Source organism: Conger conger, chromosome 3 (assembly GCF_963514075.1).
Source record: "Conger conger chromosome 3, fConCon1.1, whole genome shotgun sequence".
In the NCBI taxonomy this organism is placed as follows: Eukaryota; Metazoa; Chordata; class Actinopteri; order Anguilliformes; family Congridae; genus Conger; species Conger conger.
The window spans coordinates 36,122,907-36,143,662 of record NC_083762.1 but is presented as its reverse complement, the minus strand read 5'-3'; the positions used below and the strand labels follow the sequence as shown (position 1 = coordinate 36,143,662).

General features: G+C 40.3%; 1 protein-coding gene across 3 annotated transcripts in view; it reads right to left on the bottom strand.

Moving 5' to 3' along the window:
- Positions 1–20,756, bottom strand: part of LOC133123297 (kalirin-like) — a 151,018-nt gene that overhangs the window by 37,016 nt on the left and 93,246 nt on the right. For 2 of the 3 annotated variants that reach the window (XR_009708228.1, XM_061233642.1), the window contains 4 exons: positions 19,978–20,079; positions 16,851–16,993; positions 16,575–16,677; positions 3,196–3,442 (listed from right to left, as the gene is read on the bottom strand). Coding sequence is in view for 2 of the 3 variants with exons in the window: in XM_061233642.1 (XP_061089626.1) it covers positions 3,196–3,442; positions 16,575–16,677; positions 16,851–16,993; positions 19,978–20,079 (595 nt within the window). In the remaining variant the exon portion in view is untranslated. Of the gene's footprint in view, positions 1–3,195; positions 3,443–12,415; positions 12,556–16,574; positions 16,678–16,850; positions 16,994–19,977; positions 20,080–20,756 lie in introns of those variants that run through there. The other variant, XM_061233640.1, reaches the window with a different exon arrangement.

The window sequence follows — 20,756 nt, the reverse complement described above, 5'->3', positions numbered from 1 at the left end:
GTTGGAAAATAACAGGACTGTTCTCCTTCTGAGGTCAGACAATGGACATTAAATTCACCACAAATAACAATACTCAATAAGAGAACACAGAGTTTGTGTCAAACCTGCCCATATACTGTTTGATAATGGCACTATTAGTGTCAAGTCTTTTGGATGTTACAGGCAGAATACAGCCAGGAAGAGAGTCCTAGAACCTTGGTGGTACAGTACCAACAGATATCCAGATGTTCTGCAATAAGAATACATCTACAATAGGTTGGATATATGAAGCCTTTTAAATCAGCATCAGAATTACTAAATAAGTGACTGGCTGGGCATGTGATACATGAATAAATTGAATTTCTAAAGAAGAAATCTGTGATTGGGAGTTGCATATGTAGGTTACCCAATATGGAAATGAGGCCAGTGTTTGACACCACAACCACAAGGTTCTAGGACAGTCAAACCATGGACTCATAAATAAAACAATGAATACATAAGACAGTTTAAATTCAAATAAAGCAAATAGTCTGGGATATTAGATTGAGTGTCATGTATGAATGATTGAAAATGCTTGGAGTCTGTCTGGTTTGACTCATTTCCAGTTCAAGCTAAAGGTATCTGTTGGCATCTGTGGGTTTCTAGTTCACTCATTATACCGTTTCCAATTTTGATCATTTTTGCATATCACTGGAAGGGTTAAATTAAGTGCAACAATCAGAAGCTAATGGAACACTTACTTAATGTCTCATAATACTAAGATTACATAATATACCTGGAACCTTTTTAATTGCAGATATTGTAATGCTATGTTTTTGTTTATTTTAACAGTACAAGAAGCGTATTGGTTAAACCTGACACATTTTCAAATGGAAGGACTTCAGCTGAAGTACAAAACTGAGTCATGACCTTCTCATTAATTTCCACATACTCTAGGCTGTCACTGCGAATGCACTTCATGTCAGTTGATGAGCCTACACAAACAAGTTCTGCACAATTTGGCATGTTTTCACATTCACGTTTTATCATTTGGATGGACAACAGCCAAAACGGCTGCTCCAAAATACCAGCCTCATATGAGCCCATGGGTACTCTGAAAAGCCAGAAGAGCGCAGGGATACAAGTACATGTGAAAGTCAGAACTGCACTGTGCTGCTCACTGAATGGTGCTTATTGTTGGCTTCGAAAGAACACAATAATCCACACACTTCCACCTGCTTCAGTTACAAAACATTCCATGATGCAGCGCTGTGATTTATCTCCACAACAATGCAGACCATACCACAAATTTCTGTCATTCTGAAAACAGAATTTGGAAATTAAAAGAGTAAAAATGTATCAGATATTTTTCTGCACTGTGAGGGCGAAATAACTAATAACCGCTAAAGAGCCTTGCATCTATCAACCTCATTCATAATTATGATATTGATCATTTACTCATTCATCAGATTTATCCAGACTCATTTTGTTGGAGTGCTAGAGCTATGAACATATAGGCTGCAAGGAACAGCCTCCATGGTCAAATCCCTAGCAGACTTCCATCCAAGGGCAGTCAATTCGCATTACATCACTGAGCCTCCTTTGAATGTTCTGAAGGGTAATGTCACATTGCACTGTAAACTGCAAAAGCCTTAAAGGGATTTTCCTCCTCTATTCAGTAAAGGCTTTTATTTGAAAAAGGCTTGCCGCATTCACGGGGCCTTTTCAAATCAACAGCACCCTCTAGAGGACTTGGAAAATGAGGTCTGAACTGCTTTTGTCAAAGATTTGGAAGCTGTCAGTCGTAATTGCAACCACTCGCCACACTGACAAAAGTGTCTAGGTTTTGCGTGTATGGGAGCAGCTGAAAGGGAGAATAGACACTGTCGGATCTAATTACCAATGAACATGGTGAATCTTCGGAATATTCCGGAGAGAGTGGGATATTGCCCTGCCTCAGTGTGGTAAGAGACTGCTCAAACCTCCTTTTTAAGGCATGCTTTTGAAACATTCGCCATGCACAAATGAAGGCTTAGACCAAAACCTAAATGAGTGTTGACTTACAAAGAAAGTTTGTAAAAATACAAAGAAAATAACTTTGTGAATGAAGGTTTACCTTTTTGTCGACTGTCAATGATTTATAAAGAGCATAGAGGAGTATTTGCATTAGATGGAAAACATGTGTCAAAATTCACACAGCTTCATAAAATACACTGCAGCTTGATTGAATCTTGGCTTGTGTCGCACAGCACTCAGTGAGAGACAGAATCAGTTTGAAGAAGCAGTTCACCCAAAAATGAAATGACTCACTAACCCGGAATAGAATCTGTCCATCCAGATACATAGTTTCACTGAAATGTGATGCATTTTCTAGATATTCACTCACACTGATAAAACGGAGCTTGATTCAGAGCAGTCTCTCCCAATAGGCAGATCAGGCATTACAGCTAGGGCTCCAGCTGCAGCAGCAACATTGGTTAACAAACAAAAGATTCAGAAGGTGCCCCAAAATATTTTTTTTCCTAAGGACCCCAAGTCTAGGAATGGAACTGCATAAATTCCACCTGTTAATATCTCAACCAGGAATTTCTAAGCTGATATGTGCTTTAATAAAGTAAGCCATTAACAAGTTGCTATATTGAAACAACAACCAACGGTCGCATTCCATCATGTCGAGTCACCACCATATAAGATTCATACTAGTCGACAAGACTTGTTTACATGCTTTGACAGAAGAAGTCGTTTTATGAAACTAAGCTCTGAAATTAAGCTCTGTGAACGTGAGTAACCGCAGGAATATATACGTTTTTGGTACTTTGAAGCCACACAAAGATGGACATGTGAGGTCCATTTTATCATATTGAGCTGCAGTGAATATCTAGAAAACTTACAACATTTCAGCGAAACCAGGATGGACAGACACTACTCCGGGTAAGTAGAACATATCTTCATTTCATTTTTGTGTGAGCTGCCCCTATAAGCCGCCACTCTGGTTCGGTCTACCACGTTCCCACGGCATCCTTACTAGGGGGAACAGGGAAAGCACTGAACATGTCTGGATAGGGGAGGGTAGATGAACTGTCAACCATGGGGGGAGGGGGAACACATTTTACTAGTTACAGCCATTTAATACTCCTCTAATCTCATCTTATCTACTGAATATCACTGGCAGTCTTCAGGAAGAAACTCTGTGACTATCTCTGCGTTTGCGAGCAGGGCGCGGGGTGATGGAAGCACCTTTTCCGGCGGGGAAGAAGCAGTCCATCTCCACGCTGCTTCGGGAGTGGGAGATGCAGAGCGCGCTGCTGGGCACCAGGCCCTCCAGCTGGGGCGTGCGGTCGGTGGTCCGCACCAGGCACCAGCCCGGCCGGTCGCTGGGCCGCTCCAGGAGCTCCACCGTCTGGCCCGTCTGGATGCTGAGCTCGCTGCTGCAGCTGGCGCTGAAGTCCTGGAGCACCACGGTCAGCTCGCAGCCCCCCGAGAGCTGAGGGGAGAGGGAAAGAGACACACGTGAGAAACCAGGGCCAGCCTGGAGACTAGTGCCTAAGGTACATGACTGAGACCCAGGAGGTTGGTTTTTCAAGCCCCGGTGTAGCCACGATAAGATCCTCACAGCTGTTGGACTCTTAACCATGCATTGCTCCAGGGGGAACTGTCCCCTGCTTAGTCTAATCGACTGTAAGTCGCTTTGGATAAAAGCTAAATAACAAATGATTAAATTTTGTATAGATGGTAACTTCATTTAAACAAGCAACCAGACCTGGGTCAAATACACAATTGTTTTGGATTCAAATACATTTCCACCCTTTACTGAGCTGGTTTATTGGAACCTATGAAATACCCCACCTTCCAGTTGTCTTGGTTCACTCAATTGTACCAGGAAAGATCAATCGAGCACAGAATAGTATTTGAAATTTTTCACAACTGATTTCTGATTTCCGTTTTCTGTTTTTCACAGGTGCAATGCACTTATTTAAATAAAGTAAAATATCACAAGCAAAATCTAAATTCCATGCCAAATTCTTTTCTTTCTCGATTCAATCATGATTTCACTACACTGATTTCACTGAGCAAACAGGATTCACTGATTCCCCTTCAGAGGAACAACCATCAGACAAAACAGTTCACTGGGATTCTAAATTACTCTGCCGGACAGAGACAACTTTACAGAGGCAAAGTCAATACTGCCGGTAGCTTTGATCATGGACCTCTATAACTATGGGCACTCCCCCACAACAGCACAGACGTCATAGGGTTAAGATGACTGTAGGCAACACCCTATGATTCAGTGTTTTTATTGCTTGTGTCTGTCTGTGAGTGCAGGGCTCATGACACCTATAAATAATAACACCTATGAAATCAACAGAGAGGTTGACAAAGGACACAGAGAAAGTGAGAGAAATTTAACTAGTATGCCTTATTCAAAAATATGCCTACAGTCAGACAACCTAATTGAAATCTGTGCCTCCATTACACAAAATCCAATTGTGCGCTTTGTTTATTTTGGGTATTTGAGAGGTACATAATGTTTACATAATCTAAAGTCACTTTTTAAATGTAGGCCTCCAGCACAGAATAATAAAGCACCTCTTCCTTGCTCTACGGTGTAATGCAACTCTGCAGACACAGGGGACAGTGTTGCAGCCATTACACTGCCTGCAGGGACAGGTATGCTGCCCATGCTAACAGGGAGGTCAGAACAAAGCAGCCATATTATATTTTAATGCACCGCAGAACGGAAACAGCTCCACCAACACAAATACTCACATAACCAAGTTTGAATTTGAATCATAACCAACCAAAAGCGGCTGCGGTTCATCGGTCAGAGGCAACATTCAGAGCAGTGAGAGATGTGGCACACCAAAGATTTCAAAGTGTCCTCCTTCAAAACCTAAGCCTACAGAGGAAACATTCTGTCCTCCTCCAAAAGTGGTTTCCATGGAGATGGGTCAGTTGCATGTGCCTCAGTAGGCTCCCAGAACATTTTAAGATACGAAACTGCTTCATATTTGCTTCATCTTTGCCAGGACTGTTTTATTGCTGCTTTTCTTTGTTTCTTCTGGCACTTGGAATGTACTTCCATCTCTTGTTGTCAGCGCACCTGTACCAGATTATGCACTTTGTTGTACGTCGCTCTGGACAAGAGCTTCTGCTAAATGCATGTCATGTAATGTCACCGAGGGCATCGGATTCAACAAAAAACTGTTTCTCTGTTCCTTATCAACTTTGGCTTCGCTTTTATTGATGTTTTCCTTAAAAAGCGTGAGAATGTAACATACGAATTGGACATGCAGGACTTGTTTTCAAGCTGACACAAAAGAGTCCCTTCATTTTGTTAGGTAAATTGTAACACAGTAAAAATGTAAAAGGTAGTAATGAAAAAGTGCTTAGTACTACACATTCAAAAATGCGTGAGTCTACCCCAACACTAACTGGGATTAAAAAGTATAGCCAATTATAAAAATACTTGTTTTCATTGCCTTGTCATCCATCTCTATTTCAATAATTTCAATAAAGAGTATCACAGTCTACTGAGTTTTTGATGGGAACATGTTTCAGTGGAAGCAGTATGATGAAACAATAAGCAATGTTGTCTTGACTTGTTTCATGAAACCTACATTTTGCGGTAAGCCCAAGTCACAGCAAGGGTTCGTATGCACTCAATATTTTTTTTCCACTGTGAAATTTTCAATTCAACTCTTCACAGCATATACTGTTTCAATGTGTCAAAACTCTGAGTTTTATCTGTATAAACAATTTTATGATGCCATTGTTTTAACAATGATTCCTAATTTCTTAATGTGGGGTGGCAAAGCAAGCTTGGGGGGGGGGGGGGATCCATAGACGACGCAAATCACAGCAAAGCCAGTATCCTTATCACAGCAAAGATCCAGCATGCCAAATCGATCACTGTTTTTAATTCCAAAAACTCAGAGAATCATATACAAAATGTTCATTGTTTACGTATTTCTCAGGAGGAATTATAATTTTTGTCGGTTTTGCCACTGCATACTTGTACAAAAGTACTGTCGCATACATAGGTATGCTATTATCTACATTTTGAATAGGCTCTCAGCACTGGCAAAGCAGTCACTCAGTATTGGCAATGCCCCTCTCCATGTACAAGCAACTACAGTACAACTTCTGCTCAAAAAGTTGATGTATATAATTTTGCAGATGTAAAAAGCTAAGAAAATAACATAATAATTATGGCAAGCAATGGAATTAATGAATTCAAGTTCTTGGAAAGACTATCATTAACTGTACAGGAAGTGGAGCGTCTCATAAGACAAGCACAATCTCTCCTCGTGAGACCGGAGGCGGGTTCCCCCGACCACATACTGTTGTGTGTTTCAGTAGACCAGGCTATCTGTGGACACAGGAATTCTCACTGTGTCACTTGATAATTCATTCGATTAGTCACTGCGAAAACCCACTGCCCGGCAGCCGAATCCCTGGACGTCCTCTAAAACTCATCAGCACAAACCGTCATGATGAAGCACTTCGGCGAGAATCTCAAAAACACGATTCACGGCTGAAAGCTCCAGAGTGCACTCCATCCACGCCGCTGTGAAGGTGACTCCCACTCAGGGGCCTGTAGTCCAGCTATAAACTCTGGCGAGGGCCGGGTTGGCTGTCAGGCCCCTGCTGGAGAATCCATCAGACTTCTTGGCCAAGACGGCTGAGCCGCACCCTCTTCCTGTACATCTGCTCTCACTTACTACTCTGGTGTGATGTCATGGCTATTTACTTGTGCTTTCCAAGGAAATAGGGCAAAGTCTACCATCGGGCCAATGACTTCCACCTAGGTAGTAAACTTGTCTGTTGGGATTGCCATTTCACATTCGTACTGGTAATATTGCGCAATATGGGCAGGAAGTGCATGCTCAAATAACATCAAATGTACTTTGACCACAGAGAGCTATTAGTGTAGTCTGCATATTATAGTTTTGTTTTCATTTAATAGTTTTATACACAAGGAAAATTTGTCATCAACAACTTCAACATCAACAGTCCTTTTTTTTGCTTTTAGAGAAAGGTAGTCTGTTGCATCACTAAGCAAATTGCAGACAATGACCAGCACTGTTGTTGCACCAGATGTCACAGCATAAACTGTGTGGATTTTGACCCAACCCAAACCTGGGTATTGTCACTAATTCCACACTGGGGGGGGGGGGGGGGGTGCTCTTTCATGTGCAGATGCTCACAATATTTAACCTAATACAACTACATAATGGGACAATGCTACACAGACCATGTCGGATGTGAATTTACAGCTGTGATGTTTTCGCTCTACCCATCACTGCCCATATTTGGACTGTTAGAGGTCATTCAGAAAAACATATTGTACAGAGACATAAAACAAGAAATAAGCCCAATAAGGGCAGCCATCTTAAATGCACTGTTAACACCTTTTTTCCCCAAGCATTTCTATATTTACTGGTAGACATGAGCCCCATGACAATTATATGGTATACTACTGATAATATCAGAAAATTGGTGATATATTTCTTGGGGGGGGGGGGTTATGGTAGCTTTGACAGTTAAAAATATTTCTCAATGGAAAAAGTATCAGAGAGATATACCGATGAACTCCTCCTCACCGAATCCATGCTTCACCTTTCAGAGAACGCTGAGTCCTGGTGCAGTGAGAAATATACCAGATAACGGAATAAAAGTTGAGGAGAATTGTTGTCACCGTGAAGACAGGCTGTCCAGAACAGTATGGGTGTTTTGTACAGAGCGTTCAACATCATACACCCCGCCCAAAAAATTATGTGTGCGTTCCAAGTGTGACTACATATCTGGGCGCACACACATACACACTCCCTCTCCAGAGGCATAAAATCTGTGCTTGAAACTTTTTTTTTGTGGATTATTTATCCACAGTAATTAGTCAAATTGTGATAGAGCCAAAAGACCATGCTTAAGTTACACAGTATGGATGTCGCAAAAGTTCTGAAGAGAAGAATAAACAAACAACAATATCAACGTAATAACTCCAAACCGTTTCAGTAAGCAAAATGAAACCTATAGACACACTGTACCTCCTACCCTGCAACTGTTACAATTCAGCACTTTAACCCTGAACAGTAAAAAAAAAACCCACAACCTGACCGATGTGCTGTCTGAAGCATTGCCCTTCGCCTTAGACAAACCGCACGTACACACGCACACACACGCACACACACACACGCACAAACTGCCATGTGTACAGCATATGTCCCCTGCCCTGAGACAGCAAAACTGGCCTCTTGGCTGCAGCTCTTGTTTTCTTTTTTGCTGAAAACCACAGGTGCCGCTCCCCCCCCCAAACACACACACACGCTCACGATCCGTCTTCACCACCCATCATCCATAATCACGCTGGGGTGGCACAAAGCCAAGAGTCATTTCAGCAAACAGCCTGTGCGTAGCCCTGCACACAAAGACTCACAAACATAAACAGACTTATAAACAGCACTCATCCCATCATCACACAAACACAGGCTGAATCACATGTGCTCTCCTCACTTATTACATTACATTACATTGGCATTTGGCAGACGCTCTTATCCAGAGCAACGTACAACAAAGTGCATACCCATAACCAGGGATAAGTGCGCTGAAAGACCCTAGAGGGAAGTACAATTTCAACTGCTACCTGTACAACAAAGATAAGGACCAGGGCCTATTTTAATTTTAATTTTTATTTTTTATTCCCGCAAAGAAACTAATCTATGACCAGTCGATCACGAGTGGTGCCCTCGGTATCCAGACAGAATCATTATTTTTCTCACTAAGAATACAAAGATTAGGGAGATTCAATTCTGCCCACTTAGAGGGCGAGTTGTGTCTGCCCACAAAAACAGAATTTCTCTAAAATCTGTGTCCTTGTGGTTTTCTTAAGTCCTGTTAAAATGGATGGAAATCATGGGCTGAATGTGCATGGTTATGACAGTTGTTAGAAGCCAGAAATCTTTAAGTCACCAGCAAAATCTCTCAAATGTCCAGACTTTACACAGAGGAGCCATTTCCTATTTTAGCACTGAGAAATCACATGTTTTTCCAGCAAAAAAAACCAAACATGTGATTATACACTACCATCCCTCAGGAGCTCTGGAATCAAAAAAGAGGTCAATGCAAGTACTGCAGAATCACCACACCAGACAGCACAAATAAGAGTATCTGTAAACTACTACAGTACGCTACCACATAAATGGTGCAATTACATCCTCCATTTTGTGAAATGCAGTACATGCTGCATTCTGGTTTAAGCTGGTCTGTACTCCCTTACACTGAAGTTCAGGAACCAGCTGTATCAATGGGCTTATGTTCCCAGAGATAGGTGGACAGTAAGTTGGATCTGTATAGCCTGCTGTGGGTTTTTATCCGTTAAATGTCAGCTCCTCTCAGGTTTAAGTGGCCAGAGCAGATGTGACCAAAGTTCTTCTTACACACCACCTGCATGGTATCAAGTCACTCGACGGAGGGGGAAACGGTGGAGCGGTTGCTAGGTGATTTTGGGGGCGAACGAGTGATAGCTTGTCATCTCAAAGGGTAAACGGGTTAAGCAACATTACAGTTTCAAAATCCAAGGGTCTCAGGCCGGTTGTTGTTATGGACACAGTTCCTCTTGACAATCGTCCCCTGAATTCATTAAAAATGTGCCTAGCCACATTAAGGGTGCATGCAATTCAATCAAACCAGATTCAGTGTCAAATGTACCAATGTTCTGCGTTATAAGGCTCATAAGGGTTAGTCTTATGTTCAGAAGGATTGAAAAATTCAGGAAACTGGAAAAGTTATGTGGCACCCAAACTGTGTTTTGATTTACTTTTCTGTCCAAGTCTTTTTCAATTTTACAATCCCAACTTTAAATTGGGATTTGCAAACAGATTGTAAACAGAGACACAAAAAAACAGAGACACAAAACAGAGACACAAAACAAGAAATAAGCCCAATAGGGGCAGCCATCTTAAATGCACTGTTAACACCTTTTTCCCCCAAGCATTTCTATATTTACTGGTATACCTTGTGGAATGGACACTGTTATATTTACACTCCAATAACAAAGCTGAAATATAGTACTACTACAAATACTGTGTTTACTATAACCTCAGACATAACACATAGTGCCAATCAGTCAGTGAGAAATAACTGTTACTGCTTAGGCCTTCCAAGTTCTCTCATCATGGAGAGAAAAACTGTTCTTATTATGTTACCATGCCAGATCAAGACAGTAAGGATTGGTTATGGTTTGACTGATTTACATACACCCTTTTTATTGAATCCATCTCACTGTGTTTTTCATTGGAATTCTGCTATGACTTCATACTGGAAAATACAAAGCAAAAGAAAGTGATCATGGTGCTTTCTTGGCCACTGACAGTGCAAGCTGAAGACCAGATTGGAAGATTTGAAAACGGGACAGTCCAGGGTGTGGCCTGTACAGCTATTCCTATCCCACTGAGCCGCAGAGAGGAAATATCCAGAACATCGAAATACAAAATGTTGTTTTCTCCGCATTTGAGTCTCAGCAGAAAAGAGAAAATTGAGATTTCCAAACATTATTTACCATTATTTTGGCTAAGACCTCTGCACTGTGTGCTACTGTATACACCCATGTTCAATAAATGCCTAATGGGCAATACCAAGGGTCAACAGGAAAACACCGTGGGGGACCTGAATGGTCAAAATGTTTCTCGTCAGTTATAAGTAATAATACACTGTCCTTCCTTTCTCAATGTTATTCACAGAAACCACACACACTATTACTATTTACAATAAATTATCCATTGAGAAAATAAGGCATATCACTAGCTACTATATATTATCCATCATACATTTAAAAATACATAGCATAGTACTGCATATGTTATGAGCAATTTTGAATTGAATAACAAAATAATAGTGTATAATTGATGTTTGTGTTGATTAAACTGAGACAAACTAGTGAAAGCCAAGTTCTTGTTGAGTTGTGCTCAAAACAACAGCAAAACTATCATCCTTCATGGCTCTTAAATTACAATCAATGTTTACTGAGTAAATCAAACAAAATACAATGGAGATGATTACTGACCAGCTTCAATAGCCCCATATAGTAGGTTAGTTTGTTGAAGCTCACATGGTTAAGGTTGTCAAAAATTGTAAACCACCCAGTTAAACTTTAATTTTAGTTTTCATCTATATTTATATAGGTCTGATAGCAGAGAATTTGTACTGTATGACAAACTAAGCTCAACTAAAATTTGGGTATAACATGGAAATGAGTGACAATGACAATGATATTATTGTACAGTTTACACAGTAGCTGAAAAACATTTCACATTATGTTAGTTGATATTTTTTCCTCACATTGTTCCTGGTGCCACAGCCTTGAACACAAATTGTTACTGTAGTATCAGTGACAATTTACCTCTGACTAATACCCACACACTCAACATAAAGTGAATTGAAATACATTCTGGGAAATTTATTGTCTTAAGCCTTTGGAAGGGTCAGTATATTTGGTAAACCATTCAAGTTTTATACGTCTTCTCAAGTTAACTTAACTTAAAATTGTAATGTGAAAAATGTTATGTTTTTTCTATAGTGTAGAGAATTAGACACACACAAACTGTCAATTATCAACTGTACCATTTTAATAAATATTTTCAAATGGTACAGTTGGTAATAACAATGATTTATTATATGCTGTTCATATTTTCTAGAATATGAAACATAAGCCTCTGAACTTGCCAAGCATTCCTTATACGCATACCTATGAAGTGAGCAGCAATATTAACATATTTATCCGGATTACCCTCAAATTTAGACAAAACCTCATGTAAATATAACTTTTCCTGCAGGTGCAGCATCTATACAATGTTATCTCATTGGGAAGCTAAATGGCTTACTTCCTGTTCAAGCTCCCAACTCTTAAATATTTAGCCATTCATCTATTCAAAAGAGCTTTGTCATGAGACTTAAAAGAAAATTATATTTATAAATAGCAGAAACTTAAATACAAATAGCATTTAGCACATCAACTATCTTCATAAATCAGACCAAAGCTTTAATAGACAAAGCCTGATTATACTGCATGACATTAGTCTCAGGAGAAAGCACCTCATGGGGTTTAAAAATGCTGAAACAGGGCAGCTTTAGTACTGGACTGAAATGACTACCATGCTGCATTATCAATACTTAATGCGCAATGAACTGTGTACCACATGTCTCCGACATCTGCCAGCCAAATTTTAAAAACATCTGTCCTGACATCAATTTTCCACATGAAAATCAGTTCCAGAGAAGGAAACGTTTACTTTGTAAAGCCATTCTGCCTCTGATATATCGTCACACCTTTAAACTCAGACTCTAAAACCAAGCAAACCAATATTTCGTTTTTAACGGTAGCTTAATTTGCAATTTGTAACTGTTGCTGCAATTGTCCGCGACTGCAACTTTTTCAGAAAACAACAGCGCTGTTACTTACGCGTCTACTCTCCTTGGAAAGTTTAAAATTCATCCACTTGGGCATTGCGTACAACTCTGTAGCTCTCTTCTCTAACAGTTCTGGGAGAAAGGCAGTGGCTCTGTCAAGCCCCGATCCTGCCGTTCACTTACTGACTGAATGACTCCTCTGACACCTGAGGTGCTACTACTGAGAGGGAGATAGGGCGAGCGACAAAGATTGGTGGGAGGAGGGAGAGAGGGAGTGGGCGAGAGAGACAGTGAGAGAGAGCGAGAGAGAGAGAGAGAGAGAGAGAGAGAGAGAGAGAGCGCAAACTGCCCTGGGCGGAATACACAGATGTCAGAGTAGAGGAGGCAGGCACATGAGGAGAAACTTGTGACTCACAGAAGGACTTACTAGCTCACTAATCAAATAAGTCACTGGGCCTAAAGAAAAAAAAGAAAAGCTCTTTCGCAATACAGGGTGATGCAGGTGTATGAGCTTTGAGCTCTTGAAAACACACAATCACTGCACTTCCACATAACCATGAATCCCCAGAGTAAAATTGAGCAAGACAAAATGAGTAGAAAAACTTGAAGAGTTTAGACCACTTAAAAGTATTCACAATCTCTCTACTGTAAGTTTAACCCACTTTATTTTCACTGTGGTTTAAGTCTCCGAGGACTTGGAGTAATGAGATTTTTCTCATTACTCATTACTGTTCCATGTATTTCACCCAAGTGAAATACATTGTGGGTGGAAACTAAGAGCTGTTGTGCAGGGAAATGAGAGGTTCACCACAGAAACTGCCGTGTAGACCGTTCATTTTGTAATCATCAGCAACAAGCCCAGGAGATGGCTGACTGGGGATCTTCAGAATGCTGTCTCCGTGTCAGCTCTTGTGTCTCACGGGGAAAAACACCCACACATGCAGCACCCCCCACGGAAAAGGAGGAACCACGGTCTGAGCAGGCAAGCAGTGCTTATGTTTGTGCAGAGCGCCCATCAGAACTGCCCGTCTGGACAAAATACCAGGACGCCATGGGTTTGGAGGGCAGCCAGTGGCCAAAAACGATGATTCATTCACAGAAAACACCAATGTTTATTTGTGTTCATGCAGGAACACACTCGGCTGTGTCTGTAAAGTATGAGTGCATGACCCTAGTGTTCATTCACCAGCACAGAAAAAAGACAAAACAAACAGCGTGTTTGTTCTGCCCATACCCTCTTTTCACATTCTATTAGTGATGCAGGCATGGAAAGCTATTTTTGTCGCTTTGTTGGGACATTGTCTTTCCTGTTATAATATTTATCTTATCATTAATGTGCACATGCTGAAGTGTTTTTTTAAGCATATTCGGCATAGGAGATCATACTGTCTGCAATACTGTAGACATCACATTATCAGTGATACGGTAGGCATCAAGAATAAACTAATTATTAGCTTAGAGTATCTATTAATCTGCTTATCTGTCACTATGATCTATCTATACTGATACCCATGCCTAAATGCAGAGGCATACTGATAACTTTAATTTAGTGCAAGGGTGCATTAACAGAGCTTATAAAAGTAGCATACTAATTCAACACATAGAATACAGAATAGAATACTAAACACTTTATGCTGACACATATTCATTTATTTGCAGAAGCAGAGTTGGCTAGCTGTTCAGGGTAATGCATGCCACGTACATTAGAAAGTTCATTCCTTGAGTACAGTTAGGGCACATCAAGGTTTTCTGGTCCATATAGACCAGAATTTGAACATAGTGGTTGCTAAAAAAACAGAATGTTAACATTAGTGGCATAGCTTAAAAATATACAGTTCTGCGTGAACTCTGCCGTTGTTTTCAACGCCTGAGGTAATCACAAAGACTTATGGGATATCCTTTCTGGCGAAGGATACATGCACACTGCCTTCAAACCCATCAAAATTAAGGGACCTAAGAAGGCATCATTTTTGCAAACTTTTGAATGAGACGGCACTTGATGCCTTTCTGCCTTAGAATACTGCCTACGGAATGACGTCATGTCGCGTTCGTGGTGCGGATCTCGCCATTCGGCGCCCACGCCAGTGAATGATAGCTGTTACACAGGCTGCGCATTCCAGCCAAACAACGCAGTGTTTCTGCGGTTTGAGATGCAGCCATTGTCTCAGAGAACTGTAAACAGCTAACAACATGAAAGGCAGATGAATACAAGTCCAGGGTGCTGGTGTCAAAAAAACATAGTCAGATGCACAGTCATGCCATGTCAAGACCTCTGAGTCCATTATCATTCAACCTAACCATATTCAATACAGTCATAACTAGTTGCCTTGCACACACTGATGTCTTACACCCTATCACATATACAGGGAAGCAGTGGAGTAGTATGGCCATGTGGAGAGCAAGTTTCCCCCTCTGCACACTCTGGATCTCAGCCCCAGTCACACTGGGTGAGCCAGTTGCCAAGACTAAAGAACACTTGGCAGAGTGTTCATTTGCTCTCAAATAGAGGTATCACAGTCATTGAAACGATACACACCCCAAAATGAAAGAACACGCCCAAACGTCTTATCTCCGCAAGATACACACACAAAAACACCTCCAAAAACCTTACCTCCCAGAGACATTCACAACGTTTACATGCAAACAATAATGTGACTATTGTCAATACTTACATTAAGGCAATAGTTTGATTAAACTGTTTACATGTCTTTAAAATTATAGGATGATCAGTCAACCTCCGAGTTTACATGACAAATTATGTGTAACAGTTCCTAGCCCTAATACCCATTTTTCAGCCATGTATTTGACGAGAAACAATATGCATTTAGCCAAGAAATATGTTCCATAATGTATCAGCATAATTTACAGCTCTAGTACCACCCCTCAATTCGCATAGAAATCCATTCAACTGCAAAGCATTTTAGTATTGGTTGTAGTACAATCTGAAAATAAGATCCAAACTCTGATGATGTGGATAGGTCACAGACATCAGGAAGTCATGACATGCAATGGATATGCAACAAAATACTAAACATGACTACTTTCATTTACATTACATTGCTGTGACCCAAACATTATGGTGCCCTGAAATGGGGGGGACTATGCATAAACACTGCTGTAATTTCTCCACGGTCAAACCAAAATGTATAAAAATGCCACTGTCAATGTGCACTAATCACAATGCACAAATGTGATTTTTTTCTTATTACAAATCTCTAAATGTTGAGTACAAATTCAAATAAATAAATGATGGGCCTTTGTCCCAAACGCACTGTAGCAGGAGGCTAGCAGGATTTTATGGGAGAAAACAAGTGACTCACTGTAACAAGGACATTCTTAATGTGGCTTCTACGTCACTGCAAATAAAATGAATAAATGTGGGAATTCTTATAGAAGCATTTGGCGACACTTAACTGTAGCTTTACTGTACATTAGCTATATACTTACGGAAAAGCTAATGTTAGCTGGTAAGCCAGCTAAGTAACAATTGAACTACAGTCAGAAATTGTAGGTAGCTAGCTAACTAAGCAAGTGTAATGTTTGACACGCTAGCTATCGAGCTGGCTAGTTAACTGGCTAACTTTAGTTTTCTGAACATTCTGTGGTACTTGACTCTAACATAATATGTCATAGCTGGCTATAGCCACATTGCCACAATGTCTACAGTCAAGGAATGTTGTGCACTGTCAGCCATTATGTGATATCGTAGCCGGATAGCTAGTTTTTATTACTAATAAATGCAGACCCTATTTTAGAGACAAATCGCCAGGGTGATAGGCTGGTTTCATGTCTCATGAAATACTTCCCAAAAGAAAATTAAATTCCTACTAAAATCGGTTAAAAGCTGAACAAGACAGCATTGTCACTATATGCAACAGGAACTTAAATGCAGCATTAAACTCTTGTACCTACTATCATAGGCAAAATGTCATGCTTACTGAGCACATTGAGCTATGGGGGTAGTCAATAAATTATACATGGATATGGCAAAGAATTACACAAAAATCTGTTGATAAATTAGTTTTCTGTAGGCTATTCCTTTATATTAACAAATCTTTATAATTGACAGGTTTAATCAGAACCCTAATATTTGTCTCAAAAAAGAGCAAAATAAATACATGAATACATTCTCATTCTATTGTATTGTAACAGCACTGGAGTGATTTCCGGGACAATGCTGGTATAAAGTACACAGTAAAACAAGTTCCTACCTTGTCACTGTCAACTGTGTTCTGTGAAGTTCTGGAGGCTATGGAGATGGTATCAGGCTGGCTGCTGCCGTCACCCTGACTGTCTGCGTCCTCTCCTGTGTCCCTGGAAAAGGAGTCAGACGAAACACCAACGTTTGACTGGAAACATCAGTCAAATGAGCTGAAAAATATTATTTGAGGTTCTGCACTGCAATAATTCAGTAGGCAGGGCCTGCAGTAAAAAAGCACCTAAATTGAAAGGTTTGGATAGACTTTGTTGTTCATTGAGATGCTTACCTTTTGCTGTTATTTCGCTGCTTGGCAGGCGTTTTAGGCATGTGGATGGGCTCTTTAAGCGGCCCCTTCAGGTGGACCATTCTCTCCTGAATCACCTCGCGGATGTTCTTGATCCACTCCTGCTTCACCTCGATACTGGATGCCTACGGGGAAAAAGATGGCTGCCACTGATTGTGTTTATTGACACTTTATGTCTGTCGGAGACAGCATGGCTGCTGCCCGTATGCACTCACCAGTGGAGGCTCCTCCATAGAGGTGGAGGAGGCTTGGCCTCCCCAATAATTTGAGAGAAGAGAGAGATTTAAAAAAAACAATAAATATATTTATTTTATTTATTTATTTTAACAAAAAACATATTTTTTATTTTTTATATTCATATTATTTTAGTTTTGTTCATAAATCTAAATTTTCCCATGGCTAAAACCCAATATTGCAATTGTAAAGCAACAGGCCAGATTTCCCTATCAGTTTGTATTAAATGAGATTCTCATAGAAGTCAATGTAATGCATTTTTTTTCATGCCAATATGTGATTGGCCAGATCACTGAAAATGGGTGGGCAACGGAGGCCTGGCCTCACCATGCATTGTGTCCAGGGCAAAGATTGACATTTTGTTCGTCCAATCACATGCTACTGGTTCATTTGGAATCAACTATCCTTTCCTTTCTATTCAACACAGAAGCCATTTTGAGAATTCGCTAGTCACTTCAGTCAAACAAACACTCGCCATAGTGGCTACGAGTGTCCTATCAACTTGTGCTTTTCAGGAAATTTAGAGAACACCCCTGGCTATCATCCCTGGAGTTTATAGCTCATTTGGCCAAACACTTTTGCTTAAAACTACCTCGGAAGTCGGCGAGATTCTAGCGCAATTTGAGATCTTGGGCTGGAGATATGCAGATTCCAGATACTAGGGAGTGAGAATGACATTCAATAGGTCATGTTAGACACCATTTGGGATTTATTGAACAGTTTTATTTTTAATGTAGTCCATTTCGTTTTATTACAAGTCAATTTAATAATCTTCCATATCAAATTACCGAATTGTTGCTCTGTGAGGAAATTCACTCTAAATACGAATAGAGTGCTGCCCTCTAGTGGATAACGTTAACGTTAGATAAAGCCAACTGGAACCATATTTTTACATATTTTATATTAAATATATTGAATAAAACTACATATGATAAAGAAAGTGTTATCTTATCTTTTTTATATGCTAAACTTGATTAAATTGGTGATTACATGTTGAAGCTGTAGAAGAATGAAAAATGTAAGCTAAACAAAATTGTTTTTAACTACATAATTAAAATTCCTGCCTTTTACACATGTTCACTTGGCATTTATATTACATCCAAATGTCATTTCTCAGCTTAATTATCAGGCAGGCTCATAGACTTACAGCAATGTCATTTCTTCAGGAAGGCACAAGGCTAAGCTCTGCACAATGAATTTCATCAGCCAGAACTTTCTGACTGTAGCTTACACTCCAAATAGTATGCCTTTGGCCAGCACAAAGACAGATAAGAGAACAGGGAACATTCCATCGCGAGTGAAGTGAGCAAGCGGAAAAAAATGGCCTCCTCAATTCTGGAAGTCACCAGCCTCCACTGGCACTCACCATTGAACTTTATCCTTGGCCACTGCTGGTCAAATTTATTCGGCATTGATACTACGCCTACCGGAGAGAACATGCCCATTCACATTTAGTCTGTACAAATGGCTACACATTCAGCATCAAAATCTCAAGGAGCGTAAGAATTGCATCCACATGAACATCCTACTTAATGAGCCAAGTTTCATATTAACTACACATCATCAGATCAGTGTTTAACACGCTTCAGAGTGTAACCAGGAAATGTTCACTTTCCTGTCATTGACAAGCTTCTTTTGTGCCTCTGAGCTCTGAAGAAAATCTGATTTTCAGATGCAGAAGCAACAGCAGCAGCGATGGAGATGCATTTTACAGCGTATTATTACTTATCCAGGCTTGGAAATTAACTTGGCTCCTGTCACTCCGAAGGGAAGTAGTGGGAATAGCTGTTGGATTTGAGAGTGCTGAGATTGAAAAGCCCATTCACACAGAGTGGAGGTGGCAAATGCAGTTTCTTCAAGATCTCTCTTTCCATTCTAACGTACGTATCTCATGTTCCTTACAGCCCACCATTGGCCGGATCCAGGCACTCGGTTGTACAGACCTGGGTCAAATACAGATACTATTTAAATTTGAAATACTTTTTCGAAGTGTATTTGAAGTATTTACAAATAAATTGGCCCAAACAAATCATTTCTATTTGAAACAGTCGGAGGGTTGCTGGTTCGGTTCTGCCCTGGGTGTGTCGAAGTGTCCCTGAGCAAGACACCTAACCCCTGAATGCTCCTGACGAGCTGGTTGGTGCCTTGCTGTTGGTGTGTGAGGGTGAGTATGAATGGGTGAATGATAAGCATCAATTGTGCAGCGCTTTGGATTTAGGCGCTATATAAATGCCAACCATTTACCATTTGCAAATACTTTAATGAGAAACGAAATACTTGTACTTTAAGTATTTTAAATTATTCAAATAATCAATTAATATATTATTTCAGAGAAACCAATACTTATTTTACACAAAACACATTTCAAATATGCAGGAATGGTGCAAGAATACATTTTGAAAATCAGCTTGTTAATTAAGTTCTCCCGCAGACTGGATCCATGGGGACTGTGTGTAATTACAATCCTGAATCATGACACAGTAATTTTGTTGAACTGACAATTTCTTAAGCCTTCAAAAATGTACTTAGGTTCTGGCCCTTGTACAGAAACTTGATGAACTTACAGGACAGAAGTGATAACGGTTCTACAGGACTGCCTCATCAACAGACCAACCAACTGAGAGATTCCAACATGGATACTGTTTCTACATCCACATATTCACACTGTTGAGAATAACACATATTAAATACTTCAGAAGCTCAGCCTCAAGAATAGCAAACAGACAATTGTGTCAGGGACAGGGCAGGGACTGAGGTCTCTGTGGAAGTCATGCAGTGATAGTATCAACCGTCTACTCTACTCACAGCTCTACTCTGTTTCGACAGGCCTGTATCTGCAGTCAAGCAGCATTTGAAATGACATTCATGGACATACCTTCAGAACAGTCTTGTTGTCGGATGAGGGGGTCCTTCCTGCCCACAAGGCAAATTTACAGGGGTCCCCTTCGATGTGTTCTGTCACCCCCAGCTCTGATGTCTAACAGCAGACAGGCACACACATATACTTTATTAACGTCAAGCATCAGCAGTTCAGAAATTGTCCTTCAATAATTCATATCAGAGACAGTTATTCCACTATTAATATAGCACTACAGATATTTTGATAAATTAAATGTTGCTGTTGCTCAAATTCCTTATCTCTGCAACTTGAAATATAACTATAAATATAAGTCATTTTCCCACATAGGATGTTGTAAAAAAAAAAACAGCTTTTGAATGCAAAACATCCAAAACCTTTCTCAAATTGAAAAAAAATTGAATTGAAATCTATTTACACAACGTTTCGGAAGGACATTTGCCTGCTGAAAGAAAATCATATTCAGGGCAATCCATCCTCTTTTGCCAAAAAATAAATTGTGAGCGACATAAAATCGAGTCCCATTTTCCGTGGAATCCCGATGGATTGCATTCAAGTGAGCAGAGCAGCTGGTCTTAAACAAGCATGCATTCTTGATAACAAATATATTCAAACAGCAGCACTGGTTAAGCCCTGTGGCTGCTCAGTATTTCTCAGACTTTCCCTCATATACGCAGTATGTCTCTCATGTCAGAGTGATTTCCCCAATATCGCCGTGTGTGAGTGAGAGTGCATATGGAAGCATATGCGAGTATACATATGTGTGCATTTGCAAGTGTGTGCGGTCATGTCACTGT